The 20,162-nt window shown below is 43.5% G+C and overlaps 1 protein-coding gene and 1 long non-coding RNA gene across 2 annotated transcripts in view; one reads left to right on the top strand and one right to left on the bottom strand.

The window, feature by feature from the left end:
* NELFA (negative elongation factor complex member A) overlaps positions 1 to 1,501 on the bottom strand; it is a 27,307-nt gene extending 25,806 nt beyond the window's left edge. Inside the window, exons 1-2 of the mRNA XM_051617388.1 lie at positions 1,358 to 1,501; positions 370 to 634 (exon numbers count right to left, since the gene is read on the bottom strand). Of these exons, the coding sequence (XP_051473348.1) occupies positions 370 to 621 (252 nt within the window). The 5' untranslated portion in view covers positions 622 to 634; positions 1,358 to 1,501. The remainder of the gene's footprint in view (positions 1 to 369; positions 635 to 1,357) is intronic.
* On the top strand, positions 803 to 20,162 carry LOC127383831 (uncharacterized). The gene is made up of 3 exons (XR_007889318.1): positions 803 to 1,362; positions 6,833 to 7,009; positions 19,853 to 20,162. It is a non-coding gene; the product is annotated as an uncharacterized LOC127383831 (long non-coding RNA).

The raw sequence follows: 20,162 nt of genomic DNA, 5'->3' as shown, positions 1-20,162 counted from the left end.
CGAAGGACCGAGTTTTCCGCGCTGGGCCTCAACGGACCGCTCTGCTAGCCGAGACCTTCTTCCCCCCCGGACCTTCCCGGTCGGAGAAAGGCTAGGAGGGAGAGGCGGGGATGCCCGTGGGGAGCGGGCTCCCGCCCTGGAGGGGCAGCCCCTCGGGGCCGCCAACCGCCCCAACCGCCGAGAGGGCAGCGGGAGGCGGCACCGGGCTCTCCCCTCCCCACGGACTCCGTGTGAAAAGGGCTGGGGGGCGGTGGGGCTGCCCCCTTCCCCCCTCACGCCTCCCCCAGCGACCTCTCCCCCTCTCACACACACACACACACACCACGCACCCGGCTCGGCTTCCCGCGCAAGCTGCTGCCCGCCTCTCACCTCGTCCACCGCCCGGCGGGGCAGGTGCAGCATCCCCAAGAGTAGCTTGAGCTTGACGGCCGAGGAGAGGCCGTGGAAGCAGAGGCGGATGTTGTCGATCACCGAAGCCGTGAGCAGCGAGGCGATGCTCGGCGGCGCCCACAGCTCGTCCGTGGAGCCCAGTTTGTTGTGCAGCCACAGGCCAGTGTCGCTCTCCCGCATCGACGCCATCTTGGGAGCGGGGCGAAAAAAGAGGGGATTCTCCACGGGCATGTTATGAAGACACCTAAAGGGAGGAAGGGAGGGGGTGAGGACCCCTGCGGGTCACCGTCGCGTTCGTAAGCCAAAATGGCGGCGCCCATCACGGTTGTGTTAGGGAAGGTGGAGATCCTGCCGTAACCTAAAATGGCGGCGCCCGAGCGACGGAAAATAGCGACACTCTCGCCATCTCTCGTCCAGGTGCAAAATGGCGCCCGCCATTCTTCCGTACTGCAAGATGGCGGCACCTGAGGGCGGACAAACCTCTCCGCCAGCCGCGCCTCGTCGCTCCTTACAGCCAGCCCGGATTCCTGCGGGGCTCTCCCGGGCAGAGAAGGGCCGAGCCCCGGGATTGGGACGCTAAGGCACGGCAGGGTGAGGCGGCGCAGCTCGGAGGCAGAGCGGAGCCCGCCCCTCTCCTCTGAGGACGCTGCCCGCAGCCGGCGGCTCCCGCCTCCCGTTTCCCGCCCTGGCTCGCCGCGGGAGGCGGGCGGAGGGCATTGCCGTGCCGTGCCGCCCTGCCGTGCCGTGCCGCCCGCCCTGCCGTGCCGCCCGCCCTGCCTTGCTGCCTTGCCGTGCCGGCCCGCGGCTCTCCCCGCAGCGCTGGGCACCGCGTCTCCCTTCCTCACAGCCCCCGGCTCTCTCTGGGCGGCCCGCGCTGAGGAAGCGGCCCGTGTTGCCCACCCGGCACCGCGGGGCAGCTTATTAGAGCTAATAGCGCCTTGAAGAGCGCTCAGCTGCCTGGTTTTACCTCAGGTACGGTCAGCCCGGGGTTCTCCGCTGGCTTCAGCCGGCTGGCGGGGCTCGCCTGGGGCTGGACGCGGGGACACCCCCGTGGCCTTTTCGTCCTTGTCCCCAGAGGTTTCCGCGCTGGCTGCTTCCGAGACGGAGGAGGTTGTTGCCTCAGGGTCTGTAGCTGCAGCGGTGGGTAGCCGGGAACCGGGGGCTGGCAGGCGTGCCTTCCTGTTCCCTAGTGGTTCGGCTAATTGTTACTTAAATATGAAAACCAGTCGCCTAAACCCCAAAGGGCTCCAGGGCTGTTCAGGTGCGGCACAAACGGTTCATTTCGGTGTCTGATGGAAAGTGAAGAGACAGGAGTTGCAGGAGCGCGTAGCAAATTCACCTCCCAAGTTCTGGAATGAAAGCGGTTTTTTTCCAGCACCCTTCCTTCAGAGGAGATTGTTTGCAGCCAGATTTCTGTAGGAGAGGGCAGCAGTTGTTGCTGAGGTGCTCTGCATTTCCTCCGTGATATGTGGTGCAGTGTTACACTTTTTTTGTTGTTGTTGTTCCCAACTTTTTCTAGTGCCTGAAATGCGTCTGCAGCTCTTGGATGCTCTGAAACACTGACTGAACAGCCTGGAAGTCTTTTACAGCAAAGAATTTCTATGTTGATAAATTATATATTAGTACACTAGGCATTTTTTTTCCACAGCTAATTATTTTAAATGTGTGTACAAGTGCAAACACCTACATTTTGTCGGTACTTTCAATGTATACTGAAAACCAATGTGATTTAAGACAAAACTTCTTTGTCAGTCAGCTGACATTTTAGAACAGGTAAATCAGAGTTGAGACAGTTTGTCTAGCACACAAACTCTTCTGTCCAGGATTTCATTTGACCTCTATCTTAGTGTGTTAGTTCAGTACATCGTTGGGGGGGAATTTAGCCATGAGTAACCATTGGTTTGTACAGGAAATAATAAATAAATAAAAGACTAGGTGGATAAATGATTAAATTGAAAACAGAATAGGAAATTAATTAAAGCAAAAGGTTTGAAAAATAGCTGTAAAGAAATGTTATCAGTTAAGACAATTAGCATGTCACTATCACTAATATCCTTTACACTCCATTAAATATACCCAGCTGTTTAAAGCAGGCACCAGTATTAGTAAGACTTAGATACTTAACTGTAGTGCAAATCTCATCGAGTTCACTGGAACTACTTGTTTCATGGCAGAAGAGTGAGCTTTAGATTCAGGTTACCCAGGGTAGAGAGCATGGATTCCTGTCCCTTACGTAGTCCTTCATAGAGTCAGGTTTTATTTTACTTAGGGATACAAACTCTGCTGTGAATTAGTGTTCTGAAAATAAAGAGGTGCAAAGTGGCACAATTGTGACAAAATTCCCCAATCCAGTTGGTGAGGCATAGCTTATTAGCTAACCCTTAACTCTGCTGTCAGCTGCTTTTGAAAACGTGTAATCCATGAGATAGTGTAATTACAAAAAAAAAAAAACCAACACCCTAATTAAGCAAGGAAAACAAGCAGTGTTCCTGCCTTCAAACGTGAGAAGAGTAACCCACTTCTTTTAAAGGTGGGTTGGCGGGAGTAAATCAGAGAAGATGCCACGTTTTGTGCCACTGTTGTCTACAAGCCGTAACTAACAGCATTAACCTGGTTCCATGGGATGGCACAGATGGTTTGTGAGCACTAGACCTGACAAATGTGTGCAGTTGCACAGCCTTGCTCCCACCAGTTCACATGGACTGAACGTTTTTTTGAAAGGGTAACTTTGTTCTGGTAAGCTTTGTGTGGGATTAGGGACTGGCTTTCTTAGGCAGTGCCAAACTGCACAGTGATGGAAGCTGAGGAAGTATCATTACACACGTTCTTTGTTCCTGTGATTTCCTCCAGGCATCTATTTTTGGACACTGACAAATGTTAAAGCACTAAGCTGCATGGTCACTGAATGTGAGCTGCTGTAACCACTTCTATGCTCTTATCTGAAGTGTGACTTGAAAAGGGAACCTCTTTTATGATAAGTATCTGGAATATAAATTCTGCAGGCAGTTTGGCTCCAGTCCTGTTGCCTGCAAATTTGTTCCTATCCACAGTTAACTGAATGGGCCTGCAGATGCTGTGGAGATTAAGACAAAGTGCCAGCTAGCTGTGAAAGCATGCTTTTGTCCTGTCTAGCTACTACTACCTTAACCTTCTGTTTGAATATAAAGCAACGTTGTCATTAGCAGTAGCACCAAGTTCCCACTGGGATCCCATCCCGCAGTGACAAGATATGGCAGCTCCTGAGCCAATACAGCTTTAGGTTCTGTTTCATGCCATGATGACAGGGGCCAGCCCAAGAAGGCAACCAAGCAGTAGGTTGTGTATTACCATATAATATACCCTCCTGCCCCTGCAACATTTCCATTAAGGTTGAATTACTGAGCTTTTCTGCTCAGTAATTTTTATTTATTTTTTGCTTTCATGTTTGTAACTGGAGTTCTAAACACTGCAAATTTTTAGTACATTCAGTATTTCAGTATGTTTTAAAAGTGCAGTTTCCTAGGTTTTTGAAGCACACTAAGAGGACAAACTTTATCCTGTGGTATCAGGTTGCCATGTAAGTTATCTGTGTGGTTAAACCTCCAGAGCTGTCAGGGGCACTGCTAGTAGGAACAGGCTGATACCCTTTATGTTAACTGGCAACAGAGGTTTGTCAGTGGGTCTAAGGCACATAAAATTTTAAGGAAAATCAATTTTACTGCCTTTATGTATACAATTAAATTATCATTAAGCTGTAATGCATTTTATAAAATGGTGTCAGTTTTAATAGCTGTCAGCACCTTTTTATATTTGTTGAGTTAATAAAATGCTGCTTATTGTGACTTTATGCATTTTTGGTTTGGGTGGGTGTATCATTTTGTGTGGGAGTTTATTTGACCCATCTTCAAACTTTGCTGTAGTGATGAGATCTGAAAGGAAGCACTGTCTGAGAATTTACTCAAACAAAACCAGATTATCTAACTTCCTCAAGTCAAATGATGAGCTTGTTCGTGGTAACCTCTTGTACCAGCTGTGATGCAGCCAGCCCAAGATCATAGAATCAGAATGGTTAAGGTTGGAAGGGACCTTCAAGATCATTAGGTTCCAAGCAGGGACACCGTCTACAAGACCAGGCTGCACAAGGCCTCATCCAACCTAGTCTTAAACACCTCCAAGGAGGAGGCATCAGATGATGCTTACATTGTCATCACACCCTCTTACAACTTCAGCCACATGATTCTGTGATTTTTTTTTTCCCCCAAATAAACTTCAAAATGGTGTAGTGACTTCAGACCTAAGATTATAAAGGCCCATAAAGAGTGAGAGATATAACTCCTTTCTGTCTTGCTCTAGAGCAATTTAATTTAATGCATTGTCACTCTTGGACTCTGACCTCTAGTAGTATAATGGGGCTGGAAATTGGAGGTTATCAGCAGTGATTAAACAATTTCCTTGAAGTCTCTGCAGAGCAGCATACCTCTGTGACAGGTCCCATCCCTGAGGAAACACAGCCACCTGTTTGGAATCTCCCCTTCTACTTTTCCCCACCACATGTGTCACTCAGCAGCAGCTAATCAATTTGGTGGTAGTGCATCATCCTCAGGGTTGCCCTGACTTCATTAGTAAGCACTGCTTTCAAGAAGATGCTGCCCTCCTACCTAGCAGGGCATATGGGATTTCCACACTTCTCTGGAGTCTTATTTGCTTCCCGCATTTGATCTCTGAGGTCACCAAAAGGGTGTTTGTTCCCGGGGCTGGTGGGGCTGCCTGAGGAGGATTTCTTTAGCTTACACTGGACATCTCTGCCTACAACCACTGCTGCTGCTTCCACTGGCCGAGCAGGGCCTCTCACTTGCCTTTGCCACCTCTTACTATGCCTTTCTTTAGCTCTTGATTTTAATAAGCTTTTAATGTATTACTGTAACAAAAATAGTCATTTAAATAGTTATTTAAAAATAAAAGTATGAATGCAGAGCTCAATTACCTTCTCAAATACTTTTTAATAAACAAGAACACAGTCACTGTGAGCAGTTCAAATATCATTAATCAGGCATAACAATGTGCCTAATTAAAAACCATTAGGGGCTTTGAAAACCACTAGGACTTAAAATGCAAAGTGCTGCACACAAATAAACTTATTCTTTCAAAGATATTTGTGTGTGTTGCCTCAAATAATCTCTGCTTATGGTGATAACGAGCAAATGGTAGAAAGGCCTTGTTTTGCAACTAGCTTGATTGTTTTACCCTGCTGCTGAGGGCAGAAAACCATTCCAGAAATTCACTGCTCTGGTAAGGATTGTTACTTTCTAATTTCCCAGGTAGATTATGCCCATTTTTATGAAAAGATGCTCTTTTTTTTTCTACACATACTGGATAAGCACTTGAAGTAGAATTTGTCAGCCTCTTTGAAAATTTTTGTTCCTGATTTCTCTGTTTTAATGACTGTGGGATAATACCTTCCCTGCCACCACTCTCTTGATGAAGTCCAGGGTGCAGTTTGCTTTATTGGCAGTGAGAGTGCACTGCTGGTTTAAATGGGCTGAAGCTCAGCTTGACTTCACCATGATCCCCTGGCCCTTTTTGTGGATTGATGATACTCAGCCAGTTTCCCACCTGTCCTGATGCCCGGGGTTATTCTGCTCTATTGAGGTTGAATTTATCAAGATGTCTCTGCATTAAGATCTGCCAGTTCTCATGTCAGACACTCTTTAATTTGGTGTCCACAAATTTGCTCAGTGTGCACTCTGTGTCATCATCTGCTCAAAATGCTGAACAGTGTGTTCTTCACTAGCTACATGTGAACCATTCGTCTTTACTGGTTCAGCCTGGTGGTCCAGCCAAATTTCAAACCATCTGACAGACTGGTGGTCCAGCCCATGCTCTTTTCTAAAAGACCTTTTTTTGTCTCTGTATAAGTTAAAGACAACTGAAAATTTGTACATTTTTTGGCCAGGGTCCTACACTGAGCACTTGGAGAAGATTTAAAAGCCCAGGAGACATAAAAAGGATACATTAAAATATCCAGACAGGAATTATTAAATATAAGACTTACCATACAGTTGTAATGTACTGTACATATCTTATTCTACTGTTTGAGAGACTCCATTTGTGACACAGCTGGATGTTCTAGGTGTGATTTAGGAGATGTACATATGTGAGCCTGAAGCTCTTTCTGTATCTATGAGTCAATGAAGAACCTGAATTTCACAGTCCATCTCTGCTTGCTCTGGATCCTGGTCAGTATCAACACTGGTAGCAACACAAGTACTTGAATTGACAAGTTGATAGCCCCCACAGACAGAATTTCCTGCTTTTAATCGTGGCTGCTGATCTAGTGAGTTTTCCAGTTACTGCTGATGTGTTTCTTACTCTTATAACCAAAAGAGAGATTCCTTACGGCATTATTTGCTTATGTGTCAATTGTTTCCTTCGTTTGCTGATATTTGTTTCTGTATTTGTGCAGCTTGTTGGGCAGAATTCCAGTGGGACGGCTTGTACTCCTTTTCTGAGGACTATGCAATCAGGAGCTGAGTACCAGACCACACTGGAGCTTGAGGTTTGGCTGTACAGACACAGGTCTGCTGGAATGGGGATGTGACAGAGGCTGGAACACCAGCAGTTCAAGCTGAAGAGACAATCGGTAAGTGTCGTAGAAAGGACAATCCAGGTAGCCAGCAGAATCTTGGGGTTTTTATCAGTGGAACCATTTAGCAATTGCAGAGCAATGGTCTCAGGATAGTGTTTGGGCTAACAGGCATTGTTTGAGAACCACTTTTGCCAGAGAAGTTCTAATAGTAGTGCACATAAAGCTGAAGAATTAAAAAAATAATAATAATTTAATGCAAATTATTAATCATAAATTCACACCCACAATAAATTTCAAATGCATGTATGCTCTCTAGTTTGTCTGAATCAACAGTAAATGTCACTTGGTGCCTAGCTATGAGTATCTCCATAATTAGTTCAGATACTGCTATGAGAACTGGAGTCTTTTTAAAAATACAGATTGTAGTGGAAAAAAAAGAGAGGCCTTCAAAGAGCATGACAAGATACTCATCACTGAAGAGTCTGGCTGAAATCAAAACAATGCTCATAGTTTAAGAGATACTGTGAACTTGAACTATAGTAACTTAGAGATGAAATGGCCTAAAAGCTTTTTTGTTTCCTGTCAGTAGATTTTCTTCATTCATTTTTATTTTTTTCCAATGACTCTTCAAAGTTTTTATTTTTGTTCTTTTTATTGCTATTAGAAAAACCCAGATACACAGGGAAAAATTACTAGCTCTGTCACAGTTTTAGAGCTGTGTAGAGAACAGTGAACAATATTATACATTTTCTAATATTTTCCAGTTATAACTTATCTTAATCTTTATTGGCAAAGGAAGGGTTCCAAATGGACATTGTATTATGTCATTTCATTTGTTTGTTAATACTTTATCAACTATAGTAAAGTTTTTTTTGGTAAATGTTCAGTCTTTAAAGTAGAGCTTTTGTAGTCTATAATAAAGGTTAGGCTTGTGGGAAGACATAATTATATTTTATCAGATATAATTGGACAAATAAACAAGGTTTCAGGGTTACAGTCTTTATATTTGGTCTGATTTAATCTAATAAAACACATTGCCTCTCCTTACAAACTTTCTTTTTCAGCAGAGATTTTTCTCAGCATGGCTGCATTGCCTCCAGAACTGTAATAATAACTTAAAAGGTTGCAGTTTTTGCAGGCAAACTTACAGTATTTAGTGAGTGATTGTTGGTGAATTATTGAGACATTGCTACTCTCAGTGCAAACTGGTATTACATATCCATTATAGACCCAGTAAATTAACCTTTTAAGCAATTTTACTTTTCCATGGATTATAGAGTGGTATTATTTGTTTAGCTCTGATGTGCTGAGAATTTTCTCGCTTTTAAAAAACCTAGAATTTTAGCAAGATTTCTGTGCTATCCTAGTAACTGAGGTGATGGACACATTTACAGGGAGCTTCAGAAAGCATACATTTGGTTTACATGTGCTATTTGTATCTCTTGATACAGTTCTAATTGCCATTGCATTTTACTGATAAAAATTATTCTCATGATGTCACAAAATGTGTACACACATTTCCCTGTTTAACAAAGAGGGAGCTAAGGACTAGGATAGATGAAATTGTGTGCTTAGGGCCAGGTAGGAAAACTAGATGGAGCAGGTCTTTAACTCAATTCTGCAGCATCTGAGGGATGATTTTTACTCCACATTTTTTCTCTTCTGAAATTTAACTGGGCTAAACCAAGGAGGAGAAAGCTGGAATTAAAAATAATATTGTACTCATCCAAAATTTCAGTTGTATTAATGAGAGGGATGTTTAAACCTAGCTTAATCTGTTAATCCTGTTTTACTATTGAGTGATGTAAATTAGCTGATGTAAATTAGCTTGAAGGAAGGTATTTTGAAATTGATTGTATTAACACTTACATGGAAGAGTTCTAGATCTACAGCTCTCAAAGCCCTTTTCAAAGGTGACATTAGAGGCTTAAGTTTTAAAACTGATGGAGCGAGTGAGAGGAGCAAAACAGGGAACAAAAGCCAGTGGGAAATAATAAAAAAAAAATAAAAAAACCCCACACTACTTATAAAGATATTTTTTATTTCAGTAAACGTGTTGAAAAATTTAGTTATAGCCACTTTCACAGTATTTCTTAAAATCTCTTCAAATCTCCCCCCTTTTTTTTTAATCAATAGGAGACCATTGTTGAGTTTAATGGCAAGAAGATCAGGCATAGTAGAATGGCACAGAACACAGACCATCAGGTATAACTGACTCACTGGAATTTTGCTGCTTCATAGGATAATGATGAGTATGTCATTTACTGGGACTAGATGGAATAGATTGTACACTGACTTGTGGAAAGCCCAGAGGAGCAATTGTATCTTAATTAAATATCAAGTGCTACAGAACAAGGGAAGTAACTGCACCACTAAACTAGGCACCCAGCTTCTTTGCAAACTGCCAAATGCAAAGCTGCCAGATACCTTGTAGAGATCTCCCTTTAATCTCTTGGCACCTAAAATGCAAACCCTGGAATTGAAACAGAAATGTCACAGTCCTAACCTGCAGGCTACACAGAACCTTTCCACAGTGGCAGCTGGGGGAATAACATGGTAAAATGCTGGTGCTCGTGGAGCAGGGATAAGCCAGTGCTTTGCACATTTGACAATATGTCAGGAAAATGCAGAACAGGGAATGAGCAAGCAAAGGGTAAGCTGATCCCAGCCAAGCATGGGGTGGTGAAGAACATGAAAACAATGGTGGATTCAGGTATTTTTTGTTTTACTGCCATTTGTTATTTCCTTTTCACTGTTAAAACGTCCACAGATGAAATGCTAAAGGTCCTGATTCACATACAAACCTTTACAGACTTGATTCCAGTATTAGCTTTTCAGGAGAGCTTGCAGGAATCCAGGGAGGAAGCTCAGAGGAGGAAAATTCAGGCACACATGCAGAGATGGCAGGATTGCTGCATCTTTGAGTAAATTCAGTTAAAGGTTTTGGAAAACATATTTCTGGCAGCTACGTGAGGAATGAGGACAGGTGAAGGTGGGTATAGAAAGAGGTCTTCTGCGTAAAACTATAAACATGAAAATCCTTAGTGTTCTAATAATTGATTTACATATTGAGGAAATTATGCACAAACATATTAAGGCAAAGATAGAATTACAGCTAATTACATTTGGTTAGAATTACAAGGTTAGATTTTAGGCTGTCAGCAAAACCTTGTGCCCTGTTCATAACCACCAATGAAAAATCGGGTTTTAAGTGGCTAATTTATTAGTTTGTGTAAAAGACAAAAACACAGTCTGGTTCTGAGCAGCATACAAGCACCTTAGCCATCAAACACTTTTTTCTTCCTGCAGTCACTCTGTTCACTTTCTGCAACAAAAGTGCCAGGATCCTCTGGACAAGATATGATTCATTACACAATCATGACTCCTCTCCGTACCATGCTACATTCTGTGCACTGAGTAGCTGTATGTGTAGAATCATAGAATCATAGAAAGGTGCAGGTTGGAAGGGGCCTTTAAAGGTCATCTAGTTGAACCCTCCTGCAGTGGGCAACTAGATCAGGTTGCTCAGAATCCCATCCAGCCTGACCTTACATGTTTCTAGGGGTGGGGTTTCTACCACCTCTCTGAGCAACCTATTCCAGTGTTTTACCTCCCTCACTATAAAAAATTTCTTCCTAATATTTAGTCTAAATCTGCTGTCTTTCAGTTTAAAACCATTACCTTTTGTTCTATAACTAGAGGTCAGGCTCTACAGCTCTGTACCAACAAGCTAGATATGCTTCCCTTAAAATGATGGAAAAGTTGCAGAGGAAAACAAAACAAAACAAAACAAAAAAACACAACAAAAAAGCCCTGGGAGTATTTCTATCAGGCCTGATGGTTCAGGTATTCCCCTGCCTCACTAACCTGATGCGGCTTCAGTGACTGCTTTGGGCAACTGTGTGTCTGTGGTGGTGCTCAGCATATAGGGTAAATGGATAAAAAAATCTACCCTTGGAATATAGGTGAAAAACAGTTCATGAGGTGTGTGGAAAATGAGTGCTGAGACAGGGAGAAAGAATTCTGGTTACCAAGAAATCTAGGGGGATTTACTGGTAGGAAAAGAAGGCCTCATTTACCTCTGGAAGAATGTCTCTTGCTGTTTCCCACCACTGACCCAGACTGCTAGTGGCTTGATACTGAACTGTAAAAGGTAACAGGATGCCCTCAGCCCTGAGAGGTTAAGCACAGCACTGCACCATAAATCAATGCACTGCTTTCTTCCTTAAAAAAGAACAAGATAAAGTAAGTTCTTCTGTTCCTTTTCCTGATGGATGATGGAGCTAAACCCCTTGAAGAAGTCATAACACATAGGTGGGGGTTGTTTTGCCTCAAAACTCCTACCAACAACCTTCATGTAGTTCTTCAGCTTCTTGATCTTTTTATGACAGTGTCTGTGAAGCTGTTGAGTGCCTCTGCTGGGACTGGAAATGAGTGATCAATGCATAAACAAGATAATTTCTAGTAATTTTCTCATGTCTGTGGTCCTTTTTGAAATGGCAGGAGGGCCTGGAACTCCTCAAGGTACAACTGTGCTCTCTAACTCCCAGCTTCTGGAGTGTGGCACAGCAAAGAGTGTAGGGTGGTACCAACAGTATATTAAAGGTCTGCAAGTCTTTCCTCAGACAGGGACGTTCTGCATAAGCACCCATGTGTGAAGTGTAACAACAGCATGATGTGGCCTAAGGGCCTAGTTCAGCTCTGCTTCATAGCTCTGCTCGTGGTTGAGTAACTGGGACTACTCCAGGTGGGAGATGGATGGAAGTGCAGCCTGCACAGGTTGAATGAGCAGTGTCTTGTAAGGTGATCTCACAGCCAGACACCCTTAGGGTATATTGTCCTGTGTTCCATCCAAGGGACCCTCAGCACCCTATCAAGTACTCCCAGAGCTAGATCTTGAAGGCTGCCAAGGGTGTCAGTTCTCTAGGACCAGTATGTCACTGGTATAGGTCAATACGGACCTACCAACACTGCTTCAGTGGTGCCTGGAGAATTCCTGTCCCTTCTGCAGTACAGGCTGACAGGATCTCCCTTTATGCTACCCATATGACAGCAGAAGAGACTGAGAACTCAGTGTTAGTGCTGAGAAACAGAAGGTGGCTGTTTGTTGGATTTTTGTGCCTTGGGATGGGACACGCTCAGTGAATCTGGATGTGCAGAAAACATAAAGAGCCTCTGGCACATGGGAGCTGAGAGTAACAGAACACTAAGGTACTTGAGCTCACAAGCTCCCCTGAGTCTTTACAGAACATATTTGAACTGAGATTTTCAGAGGCTTATTGCTTTGGCCCAGATTTGTGCAGTGACTCATAGGAGCAGTGAAAAGCACATCCCTGATAGGGATAGCTCCTCTGTTAAATTTCAAGGCTCTGCATCAAGCAGAGCACAAAATAGTGCACAAATATTTTCAAAGAACAATCTAGCATTTCTTTTATTAAAATAGGCATTCTTCCATCTTTTATTATAGACAGCTGATCAGACATTTCAATAAACCAGCACACAAAATACGCTTCAGGTCCTCAGCAGTCAGCCAGCACAGAAAATCTTGCTCCAACAGTTAAAGTTAAAAGTTGTAATGTACTGATTGTACTGATAACAGCCTAGTGATGCAAGTGTCAGGCTGTTTTAACTATGTGTCCATATAAATAGGCAAATGGGAATTATGATGTGCAGTAACTTAACTTTTGCAAGCTACTAATTCATGAGACCTTCCTTGTACCTTCTGTTTCTTCAGCTTTGTTCCTCAAATCAGTTTAGTCATGTAAAGCATTAGTTTTAGATGAGTGAACTCAACCCTGTATTTTCAAATGAGATAAATTGTTAATTATTGATTGTAATTATTAATTAGCCCAAACAAGACTGAACAAATATGAAATATGTGAGCTGAGCCCGTAGCAATAATTCAGAACATGAAGGGATGCATCTTGCACTGTAAGGACTTTCATGGTGTTTTATCACAGAAAACAAGCATAGATGTCTTCTAATTTCCACTAGATAGATCTTTCCAGATAATACCTGTTCTCATTTCTGTAACCAAAAGGTGGCAGCATATTGTCTACTTTCCATCCATCCTGGCTCTAAGCTCCTTAATAACCTTACTTGCTCAGTTTGTCAGAGTGCCAGGAAGTCTGGAACAATCCTGCTGACTAAGGAGCTGCTGATGAGATCTTAGGTGAAATCAACTGTTTATCACCTTTAAATAGAAACAAGAATAGATGAAGGACTGTTGATTTTATTCCATTGTTTCAACGACAGCCTAATTGACTTTTGGAAATGTGAAGAGGAGTTAAATTTCAGCTCAGTGGTGTAACTTCAAAAGGGATACCTACCTATAGAGCTTAACACTTTCATTAACAGTAACGACTGCTAAGAAGCCTGAGCCGATAGTATCTGGCAAATACTATTGATATGTCACACTTTAACTCAGGTTTGTTCCTACTTGCATATTTCCTGCTCTGGTGACTAGAAAAAAGGACAGAAACATAACCTGCTCTCAGATCTGCAGGGGTACTGTACACTTGACATGGTGCCATGAGTCCTTAGGAAACAGGACTGCTACAGAACACTGCATTGTGTGTCCTTAACAACTCAAGACGCATATCAAACTGATTCCTCCTCCCTGCAGTGGCTTCCCATACTCGGGCTCAGGTTCTCAGTCAGATTTCCCAGCTGCTCAGGGTTGGGAATTGTAAATGACTCTGCTCTGGGATGCCAGCTGGAGTTAACAGTACTGTTCCTCAAGCACTATGAAGCTTTTTACCACAAGGGTAAATAAAGCCTTTCAATTTGAGAGGACTGAGAACTTCATTTAGCCCAATTTGCCAGCTGGAGAATAGATGCCCAGAAAGGATGAAAATATGTCGTAATAACAGAAAACTTAATGGTCACTTTCAAGTTCCAACTTGGTAGATGCCTATGAAGAAATGCTCTCAGTACAAGCCACAGCAGCCACCCAGTCTGAGTCCAGAAGCTTTTCTAAAGTTATCTCATCTGGCTGCTGCAGGTTGCAGGTGTGCATGGTGGTATGCAGGTGTGGCAGCAATCCCACATGGCACTGTAGCTCCTGTCCTTGCTGTCCTTAACTAGAGATAAGACTTAATGGAGAAAGGGCTGGCTGGAGGGTTAAAGAGATCGATGTAGAAGCTGGTGCTGACAAGGAAGATGCAGATGCAGGGAGGGTTTCTTAGCTGGCTGACAACATATGATCCTTCATCTCAGTCATAACTGTCAGTGTAGGTGCATTTTTAGGGAGTAGCTTACAGACTGAAGACACAACTCTTCTAGATTTAAGTATAATCTTAAACTGTTTCTCATACCTCCAAGTGAAAGAGCAAGTTTTTTGCCTGCTCTCTGACAAGAAGCATCATACACTTAATTAAAAAAGCTCCCCATCCATCATTCTCCCTCATAAGAGTAGATGAACAACAATGTTTATATGAAAATTATACATGATGTTAAGCCCAGCACATGACTGCAAAATACAAAAATATACATAGCAATGAGGCCATGTAAAAGCACATATGGAGACAGATTTCCAGGCTTTAGTCTGGGTCTGGCACAAGGAGAAATGCTTTTGAGAAAGACTGGAGGATTTTGATATGGTGGAGATGCTCCTCAGCAGCACAGCAGCAGGTGGCTGGTTTGCTGTGCAGTATTTATGTTGTTCTCCATGGTGTGAGTGGCTGTTCCTGGCCTGTCAGTGGCTGCAATTTGCCTTCCTATTGAATCTGCCCTCAGTTCAGGCACCTTGCCCCAATGTCAGCATTGGCTCCTGAAGGAGATGACAACCAACAAAAGGTGGCACATCTGGTGAACCCCAACTACTACAAGTCTGTTACTCAGAATAAGGGATGCCCCTTGCCAGCCCCACTTGGTTTAATGTCTGGCATAGGAGAGGCAGCAAAAAGGGATCATCACTAATTTTCTTTGTGCTTAGAAATGCACAGATGGGAAGATCCTCTGTGAAGCATCTTACATTTTGCTTGCTGTCAGCTGAGGAATGAGTTAATACTATGTGAGTTAATAAATCCTCCTAAGGACTCTGATAAGGCACATGGAAAATGTAGAGGCGGTTGGTGGCAACCAACAAGACTTCACCAAGGGCAAATCATGCCTGACAAATTTGGTGGCCTTTTGTGATGGGGTCACAGTGTTGGTAGACAAAGGAGGAGCAACTGATGTCATCTACGTGGACTTGTGCAAGGCATTCAACACTCTCCTGCATGACAACCTGGTCTCAAAAGGGTATGGATTTAATGGATGGACACTCGGTGGATAAGGAATTGGCTGGATGGTCACACTCAGAGAGTAGTGCTCAATGGCTCGAAGTCCAGATGGAGACCACTGATGAGTGGCATTCCTCAAGGGTCAGTACTGGGAGCGGTGCTGTTTAACATCTTTGTCAGTGACACGGACAGTGGGATTGAGTGTACCCTCAACAAGTTTGCTGATGACACCAAGCTGTGTGGTATGGCTGACACACTGGAGGGAAGGGATGCCATCCAGAGGGACCTTGACAGGCTTGAGAGGTGGGCTAATGCCAACCTTATGAAGTTCAACAAGGCCAAGTACGAGGCCCTGCGAATGGGTCAGGGCAATCCCAAGCACAAATACAGATTGGGTGGAGAATGGATTGAGAGTAGCCTGGAGAAGGACCTGGGTGTGTTGGTCAGTGAAAAGCTCAACATGAGCTGGCAATGTGCACTTGCAGCCCTGAAAGCCAACAGAGTCCTGGGCTGCATCAAAGAAGCGTGGCCAGCAGGTTGAGGGAGGTGATTCTGCCCTTCCACTCTGCACTCATGAGACCCCACCTCCAGTTCTGGAGCCCTCAACACAGAAAGGACATGGAGCTCTTGGACAAGTCCAGAGAAGGGGCGCAAAGATGATGAGAGGGCTGCAGCACCTCTGCTATGAAGACAGGCTAAGAGAGTTGGGGTTGTTCAGCATGGAGAAGGCTCCAGGGAGACCTTATAGTGTCCTTCCAGTACCTGAGAGAGCTACATGAAAGCTGGGGAGGGGCTTTTTACAAGGGTTTGTAGTGCAGAGAATGACAGGTAATGGTTTTAAGCTGCAAGAGGGGAGATTTAGGTTAGACATTAGAAAGAAATTGTTTAGTGTGAGGGTGGTGAGACACTGAAATAGGTTGCCCAGGGAGGTTGTGGTTGCTGCCTTCCTGGAAATGTTCGAGGCCAGGTTGGATGGGGCTCTGAGTAACCTGATCTAGTGGGAGGTGTCCTTGCCCATGCAGGGGGGGTGGAACTAGATCATCTTAAAGGTCCCTTCCAATCCAAACCACTCTAGGATTCTGTGATAACTCAGCCATGCCACTATGAGTGTATTTCAAAGCTGCTTGTCTGTTGCTCCCTTCATTTCCCACCTCCTGTTGAACAGCTGGTCTCTAAAAACAGAGGAAATATTTCTTATCAGAGATTTCAAAACAAGTTTGAAAGATAAAGGACAGAGAGCACCTCAGCAGGTTCTGAACCCCTCCCTCAGTGTTAGTGCAGCTGGAAAATTGTCTGTATGACTTGGCAATTTCATACTTTTTTAGATCTCGAATTCAGCTCAGGTTCTGTGTCGAATGGGAGTCTGTTTTCCTCTATCCCTTATTTTAAAAACATCTGTAGTTCACAGTTACGCTCAAAACTGTCAAGTCTGCGTGTCAAATGGAAATGCCAACATAGTGTGTTGTGACATGAACAGCACCCAAACATTTTCTTACAGCTTTTTTTGCTGGTGCAACAAAGGTATTTTTTAACATTTGTCTGTCTCAGATGAGACAGGGTCTTGAGACTATATTTTCTTTATTCTGGAGAGTTACCATTTCTGCTACCTTTACAGGCTTCTCTTTTTCTCCCATGACATTTGCAATTTAACACTGGTTAGAAGATAGAAAGCCAGAAATCACTGATTCAGAAACATCCCACACTGCAATATCCAGTCTCTGCAACCTGCAACAGATTTAAATGGCTGATCTCAGGAGAAAAGGTGACTCATGGGCTTAATCAATCTTCAAAGCCCATTTTTATACAACAGGTGACAGTTTAATCCTCTGTTAGTTTTGGTGTTTGGAAAGAGGCAATCTTCAACTCCAGCTTGGAAAGAACTAATTGTCAAGCACGCTGATCTATAGCATGAAGATGGGATCTCTAAGTCTAGTGTGTGCCTTTTCTCTCCAAGATACTTTTACAGGTAGAACTAGGCCTAGCCCATAAAAAACCCCCTTGTTTTGGTAGTTGCTGTTAGTTAATGGGAAGCATCAGGCTTTTGAATAACCTAATGATTCCTGACTGTGTTTAATTGCAGCCTTTAAAAAAATACATCTGACACTTTCTACAATAAAGAAAATACTTGACTAAGTAGAAACAGTCTAACTAATGAAATAATTGATAGTAAAACAGCAAATCTTTTCCTCACTTTCAGAGTTTTAAAATTTCCGAATATGTATATTCTAGGCTTGTTGGGGTTTTTTTCCCCCAGCAAACCTGCAGCAGAAAAGCAGCTCTGCAGGTCCAAGTAATAGTAATGAGGAGAGGCACTCCTGAGGCTCAGGTTAAAAAGGGCTACACTGCTGGTTTGGAAGTGTTTAATTTTTCTCTCCTCAAAAAGAGGGTATGCATTCCTGCAAAAACCTGGCTGTAACCAGGTGATCCTGCCTCTCAAAGAAACAAGGTCCTGCAGTTAAGGGGAGGTACTTTTCCTCTCTGGAAGGCAGCAGCTCTTGCTGAGCTCAGAACTCAATTTGAGCCAGGAGCTGACAATTGCTGCCACTCACAAATGCCTCTCAAAAGAAGCTGTGGCTCCTGGCCCTGCCCCATGCTGGCTGCCCACTTGCCATCTTGGGTGTCCTGCATTGCTGATCTGTCTTCTGAATCACGCACAAAGCCCCTCCAGTAACATCAGTACAACGGGGCAGTGAATCAAATTGTGCACATCAAGGGAAAAATGTCAAGTACTTCTGGCTTTAAAATTGCTGAACAGATGTTCTTTGTTTTTGACTCAAGACCATTCAAGTTTAAATACAAAAAAACAGCTGAGCCGAGTAGGAGTGTTTGTTTTTGTTTTTTTATTCTCACACCAGTGCATCAATTCTGTTTAAAGTGCTTTCCCAAATTAACTTCTGTCCCAGGATAGTGCAGGGGAAAAATAGCAATTGAAGAGGTTAAGTGAGGATCACAGTAAAAGCTGTAATTCAGCTTTAACAACCCAGCACGTTGTAGCCACATTGATCTGCCATGTATACCTTAGAGAGCCCTGGTACCTCTTTGTCAAAAGGATACTTCATCTAATGTTAACTTGAAGACCTTTCTTTGCCTCAACTATATTGTAAAGTTGACATAAATCCACTCGAAGTTTTGGGTTTTTTTAATCTTGAAAATTATTCATTTCAAATTGCATATTAAAAATTCTCCCCAAATGACAACCACATGCCCTAGATGTGGACCCATTGCCCTGTAGTGATTCAGGGTCACGTTAGATTAGACAGTAACTCTTGAGAAGTGGCTGCTTATGTTAGCAAAATTAGCGTGGCACAAGTACATCATTAGCATAGACACTGCAGGAATTTATACTTTGAAAAAATGGATCTTTTAACCCTCACAAAATCTCTTTTTTCTGCCTCCTGATGCAATTTTCAGAATGTAGTGGTAAACTAAGTTAAAGATACCTGCTCTCAGGAGAGGATGCTTCTCTCTGGGATAAAAATGCAGGATGCTTGCCCAGAGAAGACTCCTTGGCAAGGGAAAAGTATTTATGCAACTGAGAGCTCTGCCTTGTTCTTTTCGTTCCTTCTTTGAGATGTGGAGATAAGAAGTACTTTGTGCATCATCACAGATTCACACATAGCATTTAAAATAATGGAGGATGGTGCTACAGGGTGCCCACAATCCTGGGACAGGGCAATCCTCCCTATTGCAGACTCCTCATCCAGAAGCAGTGGAGAGGAATAAACTGGTAGTAACTGTATTTTCTTTTCCATATTCCTAAAAATAAGTAGAAAGTTCTAGAAAAGGCAAAAATGGGCCTCAGTGTGGAAAAGTTAGAGAACCTCTAGTGAGGGCCTTTTGAGCCCAGGAGGATGGATGGGTCAGATATTTCTCCCAGCCCTCCCCTGCCTGTAACGTTGCTTTTTAAAAAAAGAAATGTGTCTTACTGCCCTCAGACAGCTGATAGACACTGATTCAGCACCGTCCCAGTACCTGTACTGATTTATTGACTGATCCTGGGGAGCCTGGGCCTCTGACTATCTCTGCTGCATTTTGAGAGATTTCCAGGCATATTTGAAGTCCTTGGGTTACCTGACTTTCAAAGCCAGGAGTCTCTCTTTGTTTTACATCCATCTACATCTTCGTTTACAGTCTGCACTGCTTGGATCGTGGTGTGTTAGGAGCAGGAAGCCAGCTGAGCTGATGCTGATTCTGGCAGATGGGGCAAGTGTGTGGTCATTCAGTGACACTCCATGTCACCCTTCACAAAGCACTCCATGATTCATTTTGGCATGGTGTGCCAGACTATCAACTACAAGGGGATGGAGAGCCAAGGTGTTTGCTCCAGCCATCTTTCTAGAGAACAATAGTATTGTGGCAGAGGGATAAGGTGGTGCAGAGGTGCACAAGCAACTATTTTTTTGTAGGGTTGCTAAACACCACTGAGGCAGCTGAGGGCCCAGACCAGGGGTCAGCATTCACAGCCTGCAGCTGATCATTGCATTGAGAGAGAAGGCCAAGGGCTGAGAGAACAAAGGATGTCAAATGAGGGATAAAAAACTAAGAAACACAGAAAAAGAGAATGAATAATTACACAAGAAGATGGATAAGAGACTAGAGTAGTATATGAAAGAAGCAGAGACAAAGTAAGAAAAGAGCAGATTTGACAGACACCTCTTTCCTTTTCTCTCAGCTGCCATAATATCCTGTGCACATCTCCAAGCACCTACTAAAATATCTTCCGTGATTTCCTTTCCTCCTTACCTTGAAAATTTCCCTGCACTGTAAGTAATTTTATCCTGCTTTAAGCATAAGCACTGTTTCAAACTATCAAAATTGTATAAGCACCTGTCCAACTCTCACTCAGGCTGTGCTGACTTTTGGAAGAAGTGTTCAGCTGGTTTGGCCAGCAGATTCACCTACCAGACAGACATGCTTACAGCTTTCTGACAGTTCTGAGTCCCAGCATAACAGTGAAAAATCCTGTTTTTCCTGATTTGCTG

The sequence above is a fragment of the Apus apus genome, chromosome 4 (genome assembly GCF_020740795.1).
Source record: "Apus apus isolate bApuApu2 chromosome 4, bApuApu2.pri.cur, whole genome shotgun sequence".
Taxonomy (NCBI): domain Eukaryota; kingdom Metazoa; phylum Chordata; class Aves; order Apodiformes; family Apodidae; genus Apus; species Apus apus.
This window is presented reverse-complemented; position numbering and strand designations above follow the sequence as displayed.